The 19,384-nt window shown below is 36.9% G+C and overlaps 1 protein-coding gene across 4 annotated transcripts in view; it reads left to right on the top strand.

Annotated features, from left to right (window-relative positions):
* The window catches only part of LOC100022917 (protein mono-ADP-ribosyltransferase PARP12-like), a 69,712-nt gene extending 50,529 nt beyond the window's left edge, over positions 1–19,183 (top strand). For 3 of the 4 annotated variants that reach the window (XM_016426181.2, XM_056799752.1, XM_016426182.2), the window contains 4 exons: positions 3,533–3,623; positions 7,857–7,987; positions 10,155–10,306; positions 11,889–19,183. In XM_016426181.2, the coding sequence (XP_016281667.2) occupies positions 3,533–3,623; positions 7,857–7,987; positions 10,155–10,306; positions 11,889–12,172 (658 nt within the window). In that variant the 3' untranslated portion in view covers positions 12,173–19,183. Of the gene's footprint in view, positions 1–3,532; positions 3,624–7,856; positions 7,988–10,154; positions 10,307–11,888 lie in introns of those variants that run through there. The other variant, XM_056799753.1, reaches the window with a different exon arrangement.
* Positions 19,184–19,384: the final 201 nt, after the last annotated feature.

Below are 19,384 nucleotides of genomic sequence, written 5' to 3'. Positions count from 1 at the left end.
ACTGATTCTATGATAGAAGATAAGAGTTAAAAAAATAAAAAAAGAAAGAAAGAAATGTTGGGTCTGGAAAAGATATCAGAGAATGTCTACTTCACCTCCCTTACTCTTCTTTCTCAGATGAGCAAACATAATCAGACAGGTAGAGTGACTTGCTCAAGGTCTTCCAGTGGATCAAGTTCAAATAGGACCTAGATGATCCCAATTCATAGGCAGTTAGGTGGTTTGCCCTATAGGATGCCTCAGAAACATTTTAGTTTTCCCAGTTACCTAACAAAACCCAATATTTGGGGTGGGGGGAAGAGGCAGGATTTTAAAAATTTGATTACATTTTTGTGTTAAAAATCTGACTGTTGTTTAAAAGATGTGTAGCTTCATGTGTAAAATTGTTTCTGGTTTTACTGAAATGACAGAAGCACGTGTCACAAATTTGGTAACTCAGGGTCAGAACAGGTATAACAGGTCCAGATATTTATCACCATATTTTTGTTTGAATTTTGAGACTTGAATTAGGTTCATGGGCATTTATTTAATTGGTAGAATTTTAGTCCTGAACATTTTGCTTACTTTATCTTCATACTTCCTGGATATAGTTAACCATTCACAGTGAGTATTGGTGCAAAAATATCATTTTAATCACACCATAAATTCCCAAACCCTTCTAAGAATGTGAATGAATGTTGAATATTTACACATATCCCAAGACTCACAGATAATTATTTAATTGAGTAATTGATTGTTTTTACCCTACTAATATCTGAAGTAGAATTTGAATTCAGATCCAAACACTCTATCTATAGCCTTGCCTAACTGCCTCAATTCCTAGTTGGTTCTCTGCATTAACTCAGTGCACATTGTGCCCATGGAGACACCAGTTTTCATTACGTGTCAATCATTCTTTAAAACTCCTTACCATGGAGAACTCCATGAACTGCTTTGGTCAACTCCCAGGGTCTCTTATACAGTTTCAGAAAAGGCAGACAAGATGATCTCTAAAATGACAAGATGATCTCTTTCTATTTCTAACATTCTTTCTGTGATTCTAGTTTCAATTTGTTTGACACCTCGGCAGGTCTCATCTTGTCCCCTGACATGACAGGATCAGAATTCTTTGACTTATTACCCCACCTATATACATTCTTCTGCTCCTCTGTGAAGTGATCTAACTGCGACACCTGAAAGCTAGAGGATTATATTCAAATGATCTAAGTAGACTAACCTGAAACAAAGCAAAAACCCTACAAATGTATAGCTGACTAATTGGGAATTAATGGTCAGTGAACCAAAATGTATTCTTTACTTTAGATTTGTTTTTGAGGTGCATAGAAATATATCCTTCCCTCTCCTGGGCCCCCCATAAGCATATTTGTTATGCAATGGAGATTGAGTTTCTCCTCAATTCTTGAATTTTGGGGTGAGCTAGGTATATACATTTCTATTTTTAAAGTATATAAAAATATAACTTGGTTCTGATTCATGATATGAAAAAAATCAGGATTTGATGATCTTAAAAGTAACAAAACTTCCTTTCTTTAAGTATGTCCTACAATGTAGTTTATCCCTCCTCATTCAGAATGTGAACTTTCTTTTTTCCCCCCTTTAAAAGCCTTACCTTATTTCTTAGAATCAATACTGTGTGTTGGCTCCAAGGCACAAGAGTGGTAAGGGTTAGGCAGTGGGATTTAAGTGACTTGTCCAGGATCACACAGCTAGGACATGTCTAAGGCCAGATATGAACCTAGGACCTCCCATTTGTAGACCTGGCTCTCAATTCACTCAGCCACCCAGCAACCCAGCTGTCCCCTTTCTTTTTTTAAACACTTACCTTCCACCTTAGAATCAATACTATGTATTGGTTCCAAGGCAGAATAGTGGTAAGGGTTAGGCAATGGGGTTTAAATGACTTATCCAAGTTCACATAGCTACGAAAAGTTTAAGGCCATATTTGAATCCAGAACCTCCCATCTCAAGGCCTGGCTCTCAACCCACTTAGCCACCCAGCTGTTCCCCCCCTCCCCAATTTAACCTCATATAGCCTTATGTTGAAACTCTTTTCTTTTCCTTTTTTCTTTTTATTGTCTTGCAAAACACTTCCATATTGGTCATTGTGGTAAGACCAATAACGTACATAACTGAAACCCCAAAAGAAAACCAAAAATACACTGATGTGAAAGACAACTCCCTATGTTGAAGCTCTTAACTGTCCTAGTCAATTAAATTAAATCAAACAATTATTAAGCACCTAAGTATGAATTGCCCTCTTCTGGATGCATCCAGGTTATCAACCTCATTCCTTCTGCCTTGGAACCAGTACACAGTGTTGATTCCACGATGGAAGAGAAGAGTTAAAAAAAGTATTCAACAGGGGGCAGCTGGGTTGTTCAGTGGATTGGGAGCCAGGTCTAGAGATGGGAGGTCCTGGGTTCATATTCCTGTCTGTAGTCCTGGCTCTCAACTTTCTTTTGATTCTTACAAAAGAATGGCTTGACACATAGTAGGTGCTATGTTATTATTTTATTGCAAGTTTTTATTGTCATTAATTTTTTTCTTTCAGTATAAAAACAGCATTTTTTTCCCTGTCTTCTTTGGTTTGGGGTGAGGGGAAGATAAATAGCCCATAGTGCATGACATTCTACTTCCTGGGACAGATGAGGGGGAAGAAGGGAGCCTGCAGCCTTGCCCTATACACTAGAAATTAGAAGAAAAAAATACTTGCCATTTACAGACAGACCTAACCAAAACATGGCCATTACTACTTCTTTGGGAAGTACAGGAACTTCTAGGAAATAAAGGTCTGATGTTGAGGTCTAATCCACCTGCTCTGTGCCTTCAAGATGGATCTTAATCTCCTTCAAGTTATTATTACAATAGGAAGAGTAGTAACATTGGGCTTTTCTGCTGTCATTGCCTTCATTCTCATCAGTTCCAAGGCTTGACTTAGTCACATAGGAAAATCAGTTTGTAGGTGTCTGGGGAGCCTCTAGGGAGAAGCCAAAGGAAAGGTCTATTTTAAAAAGCAGCGCTACCACCTCCTTCACAGCCTTGTTATTCTTGCTAGCCCCAGCCTTTAGGAGAGCCTCCACATTGGGAGGATCTTTACTGAATTCCAAGTCAGCTTCTTAGCCACTGGGGAGTTGTCTGAAGGTCTTTGCCTTCAGTAGTCAGGCAAAGATAAACCAACTGATGATTAGTCCCTTCTCAACTTTCTCTTTTCAACCTTTTCAAGCTTGGTGGGTTCTCAAATTTTGCCTTGCTCACCTCCACTTTTTTCTTTTTCTTCATTTTTTGGGAGTACTAATCATTCCTTGATAGAAGAAAAAAATATTTTCTCATCAAATTCCTTTAGTTTCTGTTTGCTCACTCATCAATATATTCAATTGTAAATTTGAAGAGAACCCCGGCCGAACAAAATACATAGTAATTTTCAGAAGTTTCTGAGAAATGCCCTTCCTAAGGTGGTATTGGGTATTCTCCACTGGTAGAATGGTCAATATGAATGGAAATAAAATCGATTACTTTTTTCTGTTTTTTTCAGCAATCAGGCAGAGGGGAGCCGGCAGGGTGCTTTCACTTTTGCAGTCCCTCCCTCCTGGGACAAATCAGCTGTGCCAGATGTTGGCTATAAGGTATTTACTTCCCATCTCACTGATATATTTTCCTTCCTTGTTCTCCTTCCTCAAGAAAAAAAAATAATGCTGACATCTGAGAATAATGTGTAAACCTTTAACCATTAAAGCTTAGCCTGAAGCCCATCATTTATTTATAATTATTATTACTAAATTTAAAAAATTAAATAAAAAGATCTCTAAATATACAAGCCATCAAATAGCTGTTCTCCCTATTAATGTGTTTTTAACATTTTGTTCTACTGATGCCTTTTGTTTTGGTATTGCAATCATTTCTGGAAAACAGAAAACAAAATCCAGATTGAACCTTCCAACCCTGCAATGTGACAAGGACAACAGTCATTTACAGTGACTAATATAATGACTACAGTTCACAGTATATATGACATATTGCTGTAGTATTCCACCATCTATCACAGTGAGGAAGTAGATATGTTTAGTTGTCTGTTCTGGACTCTCATAGGCTATTTAGTTACTCAAAGACTGGGTTCCTTTTAGTGAAGTGTAGTCAATGAGTATCTTGTTCTTTTGTCTCTGTTTGTTTCACTCTGTTATTGATGCATTTCTTTAAAACCCAGTAAACTTTTAAATTCATAAACTATGATTCATAATCTATAATTATTTGGTTTTTTGGCTCGGCTATAGTATACTTTAGAAACATCAGTCAATTCCTTTATAAAAATTAAGTAATTTCCTTCCCCTTCACTCTTCCCTCCAAAAGAAAATAAAAACTTGAAACAAATACTTATGTGGAATAAATCCTACAACTTGACCATGTCCAAATCTCAATCTCTCTCTCTCTCTCTCTCTCCTCCTTCTTTTCTCTCTGTCTTCTCTCTCCTCTTTTTCTCTTGTCTCTCTTCTCTCTCTGTCACCTCTCTTTCTCCCTTTCCTTCTCCTCCTCCTCCTTTCCTTTTCTCTCCTTCTTGCCCTCCCTCTACCCCCTCTCTTTATCTGAATGCCTCTAAGTCTGTCACTTCTGTGTCTGCAGATGGACAGTATATTTCAACATGAGTCCTTTGGAATCATAGTAGGTCATTGCATTAATCATAATTCTTAAATCTTTAAAAGTTGTTTGTTTTTACAATGTGATTAATGTGCAAATTGTTCTGGTTCTACTCACTTTACTCTCCATTTTACTCTTTCCTGATCCCTTCATTTCTTATACTAAAGTAGTATTACATTATTTTCATTTACCATAATTTGTTCAGTCATTTCTCAATCGATGAGAACTCTTCCTTAGATTCTTGTTCTTTACAACCACAAAAGAACTGGTAAACATATTTTTAGGGAGATCATGTTAAGATGACAGGGTTAAAGTTAGCAATTTTGCCTCAATTCATTCCTACATTGACAGAATTCTGGTCAGGAAAGTCAAAGAAAATCACAGTGAGTCATTTTTTAAGCCCAATGAATCTTAGAAAAATAGAAAAAGAAGTCCATGTATACTGGGTAGAAGCTGGCTGGGGTAACAGCCCAGAAGCAGCAGTACTACAGGGAGAAGGGCAGCAAATTGTGGCAATGGCACCAGTGATAAGGAGCAGTCGAGCATCCAAGAGCAATAAGAAGACTGAACACTTGAGCAGAAAGAGATCCCAAGGAACCCTGTACGAGCAATGGGAGCAAGAATAGGTGCTATTGAGCAACTTTGTCAAAGAGTATCCAGTTCCGGGTCATAGTTCCAGGGTGGCAAGGAATAGTAACTATCATATGGAGCAGGAGTTTTATGCAAGGAATAAGCAAGGAATAAATTCTTGAACTGTAGCTGTGTGGTTCTGAGCCTAAGAATAGAGGGGAAACTCAATTAAAACCTTAAGCCCCACACATAAGCTAGCAGTTCATCTCTATTATGAGCCTACACAGCCTCCTAATAAGCTAACTATGACTGAGTTGAGTACCAGTCTATGGAAATTCACCCACACACAACAGTAAATGCAAATCAGATCAGGAATTTATAGACCAGGAGGGGAATGACAGACCTCTTCCTGGATCACACCATTTTGGAAACACTGAAAACTTACAACCCCCTGACTGATCTGTGAAAGCAACAGGACATAAAAGACAAAGCCCAGGGCAGCCATTCCCTCAGAGATGAGCAGAGTACAATACTAGCATCAAATCCAAAGTGATGAAGCAAGCTGGAAGCATGAGAAAACAAAAAATAAAGAACTTGACTACTGCTATTGTAACAGATAAACTCAAGATACAAACTCAGAAGAAGACAATGAGTTGAAAATGCTTAAAAGCAAAGCTCAAAGAAAAATGTAGATTGGACACAAGCCCAATAAGAAATTCTAGAAGAGTTAAAGAAAGAGATTTTAAAAATCAAACAAGATCAATAGAGAATAAATTGGCAACAGAAACAAGAGCCACACAAGTAAATTGTGAAAAGAAAATTAACAGATTGGTAAAAAAGATACAAAAAATACTGAAGAAAAAAGTTAAAAAGTTACCAGATGATTAAAGAACTCACTGGAGAAAATAACTCTTTAAAAGTTAGAATTTGCCAAGTAGAAGCTAATGGCTTCAAGATTTATCAAGAAACAATAAGATAAATTCAAAAGAATGAAAAATGGGTGGGTGGGTGGAGGGAAATATAGGAAAATTGACCTGGAACATAATTGGAGAAAAGATCATTTAAGAATCATTGGACTACCTGAAAACCATGAACAAAAAAGGAACCTAGACATCATATTTCAAGAAATTATAATGGAAAATTGCCCAGATATTTTAGAACCAGAGGGCAAAGTAGAAATGGAAAGAATCCATCAGAAAACTCCTGAAAGAAATCCCAAAATGAATACTCCCAGGAACATTATAGCCTAAATCCAGAACTTCCTTGTCAAGGAGAATATATTGCATATTTTTATGTGTGTATAGGCTATTTTAATTTTTTTATATCTTTAGGTTATAGTCGCAATCATATCCTAATAACTGCACATTCTCTCCACCTCCATATAGAATCTTCTCATAAGTTTAACAAAACTAATATAGTGTTTGTGACTTACAGTAATGTGATTTTCACACTATTTAAGGATGTGTTTACTAAGCAAATTAATGTCATACATAATACAACAGGGAAAATGAAAGTAAAATAGAACCATTCCAAAACAATTTGCCAGCTTCTATAACAGAACGCATATGTAGAGTCCATTGTGCCAGGTCATTTTAATATTCTATTGAGAGCACCAGGACCCAGTTACTTAGAGTACTAGTACTGGTTGAATAAATTTTCATCTATGAATTAAAAAAAAGCCAAAAGGCACTATCTATTATTCTCTTTTTCCTGTAGGGTTGTAGAACAACCTGTTCCTGGTTTCTTTTTCTTGTTTGTCCCTTTCAAATCAATCCTATCTTACCAACCCCAAGAAGGACTTGTAACTAAGTAATAAATATTTACTGAATGCCTACTATATGGTAGCTATTCTGAGTGCCATGGAGGAACAAAGAAACAATATATGGTTCTTGCTCTTTGGGAGCTTATAGATGAATTTGTGAGACAAGATCAAAGTACATAAAGCAATTGGCCAACAACATAAGTGTCTTGATGTTAAAATTGTGTGGGAGACACTTGAACCACATCTTCAGAAGAATTGGAGATTAATGAGTATAGCAATAATGACAACGGTATAATGATAGATACAGAATTTGGGAGCCAGATTCTGTTTTTGAAGGGATCTGCAAAACAAAACACTATAAAATAGTAAGTCAGAGTTAGTTCCTGTTTTTATTCTTAAGACAATGATACTACCATCATCATCACCATCAGTTTCAATATCATTCATCAAATTCCTACCTTAGAGAAATGTAATAGTATTCTGTCCAACATTACAATGTCTCAGATCCCAGTCAACAAGTACCTGCTTTGTGCTAGGCCATATTCATATAATCACCCAGGGCATTTGTGATTACATTACTGTAAGGTCTTTGACATCATCACTGTAAGATTCTCTGAATGGGAAGATTAGGGGACATATATTCTATATAAAATTGGAAGTTCCCTGGACCCCATATTTTTTTTTATCTCCTCATCTTTCCTCTCAGAAGCATCATTTCTACATTCTTTCCAATGGTTGAGGATCTTGATTTGGAGGTTAGACTGGTTCCTGACCATGATCACAAGAGTAAAGCTATTTGGGAATATTTGCCTCTTTCTTCTGACAAAGATCAAACTCAGACCCAATGTACAATTTTAATAAGAACTCTGTATGCCTGTGCCTTTTCCCCACACAGCTTGTGATGCTCAATGAAACCTCTAAAGAATTCAATGATGTCAAGAGCCAATTTGAAAAGACAATGACAGGTTTCGTCATTCAACGTATCCAAAGGATTCAGAATTTGGCCCTTTGGCAAGTCTTCCAGTGGTTCGTTCCCATTTCCTATCATTTTGTGATTTTTCTCTGGGTCACTTTGACTCAGGCAAACCTAGTAGAACTTAGTAGTCAAGAAGTAATTAAAAATATAAATGGGATGTTTATTACTGTCTCTTTAGAGGTGTTGTACAAGTAGCTTAGTATAGTGAAAAGAACATTGAGCTACAAGTTGGAAGATCTTGTTTTCATCCTGACTAACATACTTCCTCTGTCTTTCAGCAAATTATTAAAGTGCTTGATGCCTCAGTTTCTTCACTTTTCCAAATGGAAATATAACATCTGACTCACTAAATCCACAGGGTTTTGATGGCTATTAAAATGATTCTCTGGGGCTCTTTGTGTTAAGTTGTGGCCAGGATTTGCTTCTATGGGTTAGCTGTTCCAAAAGAAACAGTATATGGTTCTTATTCTCTGTGAGCTTATAGATGAATTTGTGAGACAAGATCAACATTTGTCAATCAGCTGGCCAACCACTTAAGTGTCTTAAATGTTAAAATTGTGCAGTAGACACTAGAACCAGGGCTTCTGAAGAACTGGAGATTAATGAGCAAAGCAGTAATGACAATGGCATAATAATAGATACAGAATTTGGGAGTTGGATTCTGTTTTGGAAGGGATCTGCAAAACAAAACATTTGAATGTTTTGGCCCACAGGATTATTTAGTTCTAACTGAGAACAACTGAACTAGGGGCATGTCTGTCTGTCTGAGTTAATTTGAGTTATTGACAATACATACATATACATTCAAATTGTACATCTTCCAAATGTAGGGATTGACAATCCAATCCAAGAAACATTAATTAAATGCTTACTTAATGCAAGGCATCATGCTACATGTTGGGGATAAAAATACAAGAAGAAAGAAATTCCTGGCCTCAAGGGGCTTATGTGTCTTGTAACAGCCCTTTATTCTCTCTGTCCCGAGACAGCTGTGCTATATTTCATGCTGTCTCCTTGTTCCCATTCTTCTTCATTCTCTACTTAGTTCACTTTGCTCCAAACCGCTATTGTCCTGGGAAATGGAAATGGCCTGCTGCCAGGGATGGTATGGCATGGCCCAAGGCCAGAGAAGTGGTAGTAGGAGTGATGAATCAGAGTCAGTTAAACCTGAGAGTGGAAAAAATTTACTAAAACATTGATAACCCCTCTACTCTTAATAACCAGTTGTTTAATAACCCTCTTGTCTTATTGATTGAAGAGTTAAAGGAGACTTTTCTGGATAGTCTGTTTGCTCAATAAACCATGAATTCTAAATTATGCTTCTTTACTCTTGTATTCTATTTGCACTTTGCGCTACAGTAGATCTTACTAATGAAAGAATGTCTTAGATGTGAAAGCTCATGGTTAACTTCAAATGCGGTGTACCATAATGGATCATTATTAGGTTCATGATGATGCCTCTTATAATAGCAATCATTTATATAGCACTTGGTGCAGCTAAGGATACAATGGATAGAGCACCAGCCCTGGAGTGAGGAAGGCTCATCTTTGTGAGTTCAAATCTGGCCTCACACACTTACTGGCTATGTGACCCTGGACAGATCACCTAAGGATCTGGTTGAAGGAAATTGCCACTCCAGTATCTTTAACACAAAAACCCTAAATGGGGCCACAAAGAATAGAACATAACTAATCAACTTAACAACAACAATATAGCACTTGGTGTATGCCAAGCACTGTGCTAAGAGATATACATAACTTATATGATTTTACAGCCCTGGGAAAGAGGGGGTATTACTGTATCCATTTTACAGAGGAGGAAATTGTGGCAAACAGAGGTTAAATGACTTGTCCTGGGTCACAGAGCTAGTGTCTGAGGCTGTATTCAAACTCAAAAAAAAAGTCTTCTTAACTCCAGCTTTGGGCTCTATCCACTGTGCACCTAATTGCTAATATATTCTTGAGATATTTGCCAAAAAGAAAATTTCATTGTACTGATGATTATGATGATGATGATGATGATAATGATAGTTTACTACTTCCTGATTTAATATTTTTTAAAAAAACATGGAGTAGATTTGTTTTTTGAAATTTGGTCAATCCATTAAGTGAACATGCCATTTTAAATCTTGCCAAGGCCTTGATTTTATTTATTTATTTTTTTTGTAAGAGGAAATAGAATTTTCAGTGTCTAAAATCTCCCACATTTTTCCTTAGGCAGAAGGAGCAGATGAAAAAGGTGAATGGAGGGAAGGATGTGGATGAAAGACATCTATTTCATGGAACAAAATACATCCACTTGAATGACATCTGCAGTCATAATTTTGATTGGAGGATCTGTGGGACCCATGCAACAGTTTATGGCAAAGGTTTGTGCGTCAATGTGTTTGTCTTCGGTGTCGGGAGTCTTTCTGGTTGTATGTGTTTGTATAGAGAGGAGATGATAGTGGGGGGTAAGGGAGCAGGTATATGTCAATTTGACATTTTTTGCCTCCTTGACAGCTCAGTACCAGTGATGACATTTTTGTTTCAACATGTTGTATAATGCTAAGATAATTATCTATGTCATTTCTTTTGTTGTTGTTATTCCTTTATTCTGGTTTTACTTTAGTTAGCTCTCAAGAGAAATAGAATCAGTATTAGCAATAATCATGTAAAAGTGTAGGATGTGTTTTGCTATCCAAAATTTCTATTTGACTACTGGAAGAATGTTTTACTGTTTTATCTCTATTTCTATTTCTATGATATACTAGTTTCCCCACCCACCCCCTGCTTCAAAGACCTTCAGATCACTCAGGGTTGAACTCCAAGTTAAAGAAAAAAGGGCTCAGAGTGGCTTTCACACCAACTTTGAAACTAAGACTCATTGACAAAGTGTACACACTGAACACTCATCACTGTCTCTCAGAGACACATGGCCCATACAAGTACAAAGACAGACCCAGCATTGGGTCCTATTGGGGAAGAAGGGGCTATTGAACGAGTAAGAGCAGCTGCTGGATTCCCTGCTTTTGTCTGCTCCCTCTGCCTGGCTGCTTCATTTCTGTGGGGTTTGGATTGCAGTAGAAATAGGATGCTCTATTGGATATTGGATAGTTTGCAGAAGACAGACAAGAATATCTAGGGAAGGAGTAGTGATTAGAGAGGAAAATGAAGAGTGAAAAAATAGAAAGAAATGTGGAGAAAACCAAATTTGTAAAGAAGAAAGGATTCCAAAAAGAAAGAAGGAAGGAAAAGAGGAAATCTTTTAAAAGATTAAAAAAAAAAACAAGGTTTGTGGTTTTCTGCTTTGTATAGATAATAGTAAGGAAATGTGATTTGGTTAGTGTGTAATCTTAGAATCATAGGTAACTCTCAGAGGTTATCTAGTCCAACCCACTCATTTTACAGGGAAGAAAATGAAGATCTGGGAAATTTAAGGACTTTCTCGAGGCCCCACAAGTAGTAAGCACTGAAGATGCAATTAGAATCCAGGTCTCTTAACTCCAGACTCAGTTTCTTCTTTATAGAACCACACTGTCATCAATCTAAGAATCAAGAGAAATCTTAGAGAATTCTCTGAGATCCCAAGGGACAAACAAGAACATCAAGGGTGGGATTTGGATCCAGGTCTTTTCCCAAATCTAGTACTACCAAAGTATAACATTGATTCTCAAAGCTACTCTCTCCTAATTTATTCTTTCTTACCAACTGCATGAACCCAGAGAGGGCTCCTCTTTGGAGCTAATATGTTTTCTTTTAGGTTATTGGATTAGATAATTCATTTTCATATTAAGTATTTTGAAATGTTGATTTGTTTTAGGAATGTACAGCTATATCTGAATATAACTGTGTGCAAAATGTCTCTTAAGTTGTAGCAAATGAAATGTAGGGAGAGTTGAGGTTTTCCTTTAGCAACAGGAATCAGTACTTTTCTAATCCCCATTTTTGTTCTTTTCTGCTTTTTCTTAGGAAGTTACTTTGCAAGAGATGCAAGTTATTCGCATAATTACTCTGAGTCAGAGACCAATGTCAAAATAATGTTCCTGGCTCGGGTTCTGGTTGGAGTTTTCACTCAAGGAGATTCAAAATATGTCCGGCCACCAATGCGACAGGGTACCCAGAATACCTTCTATGACAGCTGTGTCAATAACAGATTGGATCCCACCATATTTGTGATTTTTGAGAAGCATCAGATTTACCCAGAGTATGTCATAGAGTATGCTGAGAAGAGTAAACAGTGCACCATTAGTTAAGGCAAAAGAATTCACTGTTTCCTCAATTGAATCCCTCCCCCCTTTTTGTGAATAATAGCAAAGTAGCTTTTCTACTGTCCTGTTTTTAAGGAAAGCAGTAAGTGATCATGTGGGAGAGCATTTACTCAAAGGTGACTTGTAAATGCCTTTTGTAGCAGATGTGTTTATGAAAGATCATATGAAACATAATATCCGGAAGTAGAATCCTGTTTTAAATGCACCCAAGGAACTCACTATTTAAAGGTATGCGGCATTGAATCATGATGAAAAAAAAAAAAGTCCAACAACAAACCTTTGAAGTACAAAAAGTCACTACCTAATTTGTCTCTTTCCAATGGTTGGGTTTTCACATGTGAAGTTTTCATAAAAGTCTTTTTTAAAAAACTTTTTATTAGCTAGTGCACTGTGGTAGGAAGTCTCTTTTAGTTATTTTCTAATTGGATGGGAAGGCTACATCACCTGATGGATCAGCCAGTTAACAAACATTTATTAAGTACCTACTATGTACCAAAAGAATGCACGATATATTAGGGATACAAAGAAAAAGAGTCCTTCTTCTCAATTTCACTGTCTAATGAGGGAAACAACCTATAAACAACTGTACAATCAGCTATATGGGGATAAAATGGAATATCTAGGGGAGGAAAGATATAAAAATGAAAGGGAATCAGAAAGGGCTAAGTAGAGAAGGAAGGTTTTTAGCTGGGCCTTGAAGGAAGCCAGGAGACAGATGAGGAGGAAGAGCATTCTAGGTATGAAGGATAGCTAGAGAAAAATCCTGGAGCTGAGAGGTAGAGTGTCTTGGAATAGCAAGAAGGCTAGTGTCATTGGACTGAAGAGTACATGAGGGGCAGGGTGTAAGGTGGAAGAAGAGTGGAAAGGTGGACAAAGCTAGGTTATGAGGGATTTTGACAAGTAGAGGATTTTGTATTTGATCTTGTCACTCCAGTAGGGCTACATGGTTGGATTGGTTTTTAGGAAAATCACTTTGACAACTGAATGGAGACTGGAGTGGAGTGGAAAGTCTTGTGGCAGACAGATTGACCAGCAGGCTATTGCAATAGTCCCAATTTAAGGGGATGAGAGCCTATACCAAAGTGATGGTGGTGTCAGAGGAGAAAAAGGGGTCTAATCAAGAGATGTTACAGGCCTTGGCAACAGATTCAAGGTGTGGGGGGGTGAGAGAGTGAGGAGTCAAGGATGACACCTAGGTTGTATGACTAGGTGACAAGGAGGGTGATGAAGACCCTTGATAATGAGGGAAATTTGAGACAGGGGAAGATTTTTTGGGAAAAGAGAATGAGTTTTGTTATGGACATGTTGAATTTAAGATATTGATAGGACAGTTTGAGATGTCTAAGAGTCAATTAGAGATTCAAGACTGGAGGTCAGCAAAGGTTAGGGTTGGATAAGCAGACTTGAGGGTCATCAGCGTAGAGATGAGAGAGCAAAGAAGGTAGCCTAAAACAGCCCAGTGGGACATCTAGGATTAACAGAATTAGCTGGATGAAGATCCAACAAAGGAGACCAAGAAGAAGTCAGATAGGTAGGAGGAGAGAATAGTATCACCCCACCCTCAAATAACTAGAGAGAAGAAAGTATCAGGGAGAAGAAGGTGATCAAGAATGTCAAAAGCTGCAGAGAGGTCAAGAAGAATCAGGACTGAGAAAAAGCCCTCAGCTTTGGCAATTAAGAGATCGTTAGTAAATTTGGAGAGATCAGTTCGGTTGAATCAGGAGCCAGACTGTAGTGAGTTAAGAAGAGAATGAGAGGAAGAGAAGTGGAGGCATCTGTTTTAGATCACCTTCCATGAGTTTAGCAACAAAAGACAAGAGAGACCTGGGATAAGAGTTAGTGGGGCTGGATGGATGAAATGAGGGTATTTTTGAGAAGGGATTCATAGGTAGTAGGGAAGCAGCCAGTAGCCAGGGAGAGATTAAAAGACAAATGAGAGTGGGAATGCAGGTGGGGGGGGTGGTGGGGAATAATCTGTTGGGGAAGATAAATTGGCATAGAATCACTTGTGCACATAGAGAGATTTGTCTTGACAAGAAGGGCTCCCTCTTCATGTGAGATAGGGCTGAAGGAGGAAGTGATGGCAGAAGGTCACTGGGTGATGTGAAATGAAGAGGGGAGAAAGGGAAGAAGAGGAAGTTTTGACAAATGGTCTTGGTTTTTTTCAATGAAGAAGTCTTTTCTCCTTACTTCTCTACCCAACTCATTGAACTTGCATTGCATCTTGCTTATGTATTTGCTCCTTGCCCAAACTTGGGATTAAAGTGGGAACTTTGGGGAAAAGCTAGAATTAAGATGCTGGGAGCTGCAATGTTAGAATTTGGTACCTGTTTACCACAATAATTTGCATATTATTTATAATAGGATAGAAATTTATTCTTTCAGCTACCTTTACATTAGAGTGTTTAGTTGAATGCATCATGACTACTACAAAATGGATGTGGGCTATGATATTTGAAATTTTCTTTTTAAGTTGTGCTCTAGAAAAATCAGTTGCTCATTTGTTGAGATATATGATATTTGGCAGGATCCTATCTAAACATACAATTATATTTAGGAATATATTATACATTGGAGAGGGAAAAACTAGGAAAACACTTCCTAAGATTCATTTCACCCAACACACTTTTTAGATTTTTCTATGGACATTAGCCATAGTCTGACCTTTAGGCAATGAAAGCTTAATTTAACAACATTCCTTATTTTTAAGGATGCTTTTATTGATATAATACCGAAAGGTAGCAACTATCTCATTTGTGTGGTTACTCCTTCTGCTAGTATAGCTTTCACCACACCTATACTTTTTTTATGCCATGTTTTCCAAATATCCTCTATAGTGAATTTCTCAGTGTGCTAAAAGGCCTGTTTCTGGTTTGTTCACCTGGCTGGAATCCCTAACTTTAACCATATAATACTTGCTTGCTTACTCCATCCATACAAAATTTTTATTCTAGGATGATATAACCCATCATCACTTAATGCATGAAGGTCATTTTGCTCCATATGGTATAGTCTTTGCCCATAATATGTCTTTCCATTGCCCTTATTCTTCAGAAATGGTAGTGTCTCAAATTTGTAACTATATTGCATCAAAAGGAGAAAACAGATATTAAAAAGATGGACTTTTGTGTTTGCAAGCAGCTTAAGATTGTTGAAAGCACTAGATTATTAGGCCCATCCTTTTGGAATAGCCATGAATCTCTTTAAGGAGGAGGTCATGTTTTGGGGTTTGATGCATTTCCCACAGTCTTAGAAACATAATTCATCACAGGAACATCTGGAGGATCTCACTGATAGAATTCATTTGGACTTTGTAGGGTATCTTCTTTGAGAGTACTGAAAATTTCTTCAAGCATATGCTTCCATGTTTGATGCCTTATTTGATATTAATAATCTGAAGGTCAATAATAAGCAGTTAGCATTGTAGTTACATTAATCAAAGAATTTTTTATGATCCTTACAAATATTTTAAGAGATTCATAGTATCCTAGAATCATAGACTGAGTTCTGGAAGGGACCTTAGAAGCCATCTAATCCAAATTCCTCATTTTATAGATAAGGAAACTGAGGCCTAGAGTAGTTAAATGACTTCTCCAGGGTCTCACAGGTGATAAATTTCAGAGTTAGGATTCAAACCCCTGTCTTCTATCTCTAAATCTGATTCTGCTCTACTATGCTGCCTACCACTTTTCCTTGTAGGAGGAAATCCAGTAAGAAAGTTTTTGTGATTAAATAGATCTGAAACTTCTGAATATATGCTTTTGGTCTCTTTTGTTTCTTTAATGGACCGTTTAAAAATGTTTTATTGATGCTTTTTTTGTTACAACAATGTTACTTTTGTGTGATAAACCCATCCCCCAATATCACCCTCTTGGAACAAATAAGTATCATTAATTAATGAATCAACAAATCGGCCATCTGAAAATATATGCCTTGTTCTATATCTGTAGTTAACCACCTCTCTGCCAAGAGATAGCATGCAGAGCTCTATGATTACTATTGCCCTCAAAGTTATTCTCCTACTTTTGCTTACTTCAATTTGTACCTTTTAATATATTTCCCAATATACTTTTTATCATTCCATTTGCATTGAAACCTTTGAGTTATCAACGTATATATTGAGTTTGTTAGGAAGCTCTTTTCAAGGTCTATCCTCTGCAAAAGATATTATATAAGTTGCATATTTGCAACAGTTATCTTTATGGTGGTCTTTTGGCTATTGCTACTCTTCAGCACTGAAAGGCAGGTGTTCCATATAATGATATCTCCTGTTACTTTGGTCAAAGTGGTGAAGCCAACTTGATCACCTTCTTTGTTTGCCTGTGAAACATTGTTCCATTTGTCTTCAATGTTCATATTTTTTGGATTTATAGAGGATCAATATTGATGTAGTCCCAATTCTTGCTATCATTGGGCAAAAAATTTACATTTAGAATATCAATAATCAAATTAATCTTTACAAAGTCTAAAAACTGTGATTCCTAACCACTTTCTGCCACTGTATTGGGGCAGGAGAAGAGGAGGGGCTATGTAGAACCAAGTGCCTTTTAAAATTTTCCTTTGTTTCACGGGGACATAATTTCATGGCCAAAGAATGTCATCACCTAGTTGCCAACCTGTTGGTGATGAGCCTCTCTGAGCTTAGCAGAGTTGTTGGTCACTGGACAAAAGACTAAGTTCATGACCATATTTGAAGCTGCTCTAATTTTCTCCTCCAGTAGAGTCTTTGTAAATCCATAGTCTCTTTCACACTAGAATAAGGTCTTTCAGTAGGACTTTGTGGTGTGTTGTTGGTGGTTGTCAATCTTAATCATAGGCATGTCTGTAACAATGAATTGTATGTTTGTTTTGCCTAATCTGCATGTGGCTAATTGTTTTGAAGTAAGTGATTCTGCCTTGATTGGCATGCTTACCACATGAATGTTTGTTTTTTGAATTTGGCATTCCAGTATAAAATACATAAATTACAGTTCTTTATTTCTAAGAAATAGTCCTAATCAAAGTTGAAGACTATTAAATTGAACTATTAGCCATGGGAAAGAAGACTAAACAGAGATAGAATACTTTGTTCTCCATAGACATCATCCTGATTCTTACTTTTAACATTTTTCATCTTTATTTGAATTTAAATTATGTCTTAAAAGAATAGCCATTTTGAAAAAAAAAAAGATTTGTTTTACAACATAATACATCAGTAATTAACATGAATGGTACAAGTGAATGAATTAAAAAGAACTCGTTAAATACTTACAATTGTTTAAGCTCTGAGAATACAAGTAGAAAAGTGAGACAATTCCTGCTCTCAAGATGCTTACATTCTAGTTAGAGAAGATACCATACAGAATGTTTCAGGAACAAGTCAGATGGAAGGGCCCAATGGTCCTTAGGTCTCAGTTGCAAAACAGATGATAATCTATCACCTTTGGGGTCATTTCCATGGATAAAAACCACATTTACATTTGTTGCTAATTTGACAGGTTTGCCATAATCTAAAGGGATTTTTTAGTCATATCTTTTTTTTTTTTTGGCACTAGTTCAGATTTTTCAAATCAAAGGTTTCCTCTCTGCTCTCTTGTACTTAGCAAAGTTTCCTTTTATGTTTGTTGTTAGGAGATGGCGGATGATAACTCCTAAAGGCGAATAGGTAGACAAATAAACACCAAGAATGTTGTAAAAAGTAAACACCAAATATGCTTAGAAATCTGACTTCACTGGGATAGAAGGAAAGGAATACATTAACCTTGTTTTGTTTTAAATTTTTTGCCTTCATATACTATGTAAACACATGGAGTGCTTGTTTGAGGTCCCTCAAAGTCTTATTTTTATGGCTTTAAATTTTGTAATGTGCTTTTTCTTTGTTCCCTTTTGTTGATCAATAGGAAAGGAAAAGCTGTTATGCAATGTACACGCCCAAATAGTTGCTGTGCATTGGAATCATCAGAATAGCCCAGTTACCTGGAAATGAGGCTTTGTTTGGTGGTGGCTTGGCACTGGGGCGTAGCTACAGCCTCATTTCTAAACTTTTGGTCATTTCCCAGAAGTCTGAAGGTCTATGTTAATGTGGCATGTGCTAGCTCAGAAGCTATAATAATTGACCTTTGTGTAGTATGAAAATTTACAGCCAGAAGAAAAGAAAAAAGACAAATACTACAGAGTAATACAAATCATGGGATAAACCCATAATTTAGATCCACTGCCTTTATTTTAAATTTGGCTAATGAAGGGAGGCAGCCTGGTAGAGTGGGAAAAAAGTAGGGATGGAGTCAAGACTGTCACTTGCCTCTGTGACCTTAGGCAAGTCATTTAATTTTTTGGCCTTGCCCCTAAAATGAGAGAGTTGTGTTAGCCAGATAACTGCTGAGGTCTCTTCCACTTAGATGATATCATGGATACGCCACTGGACAAGTCAGGAAGATCTGAAGTGGAATCCTACCTCAGACACTTAGTAGCTGTAGGATCCTAGGTCAGCCACTTCAACTCTCTCAGCCTCAGTTTCTCTATCTGTAAAATGGGGCTATTAATGAGGCACCTACCTCATAGGGTTGTTGTGTGGATCAAATGAGACAACATGCATAAAGTGCTTTGCAAACCTTAAAGTGCTATATAAATTTTACTTACTAATTAAATCAATGAAATAAACCATGAAATTTTATATTGGGTTGCATATGTGTAGAAAGTAACATACCTAAATTCTCAAACCAATCATAAGTATTATAAAAGTAAACTTGTGCTGATAATTTTTCTTGTCTTTTTTCCTTTAAAATATACAGTTTATCATGTGGGATGGCACTCTGGGAGGGGGAGGGAAGAGGGGAGGTGGGAGGGATACTGGGGATAAATATGATGATGTAAAAAATAATAATGGGAGACATCAATAAAAACATTTTAAAATTCAATCTGTGCAACATGTTACTTGAGATGTGAAGCTGTATATTCAAGGCCTGTTTCTTCTTTATTTTCTGTAAGTGCCTTGGTTCAATAAACTTCATACATTTACCTCCTTCTTGTAATGATTAGCACTTACTATTCTCTTGACTATGGTAATCTTATCCTCAAAATGTCCTTTCGTGATATTTTTGCACATGTTCCTCTTAAGGTATAGCAGTGGCATGAGGCATTTATGGGTGTACCTTGAAGATGTGCAACTTGTGCTGTCACTTGTGATAATGGATAAGTTGTTAATTTGGTTCATACAAT

The sequence above is a fragment of the Monodelphis domestica genome, chromosome 5 (assembly GCF_027887165.1).
Source record: "Monodelphis domestica isolate mMonDom1 chromosome 5, mMonDom1.pri, whole genome shotgun sequence".
NCBI lineage: Eukaryota > Metazoa > Chordata > Mammalia > Didelphimorphia > Didelphidae > Monodelphis > Monodelphis domestica.
Note: the sequence above shows the minus strand (reverse complement) of the source record. Positions and strands in the feature narration are given on the sequence as shown.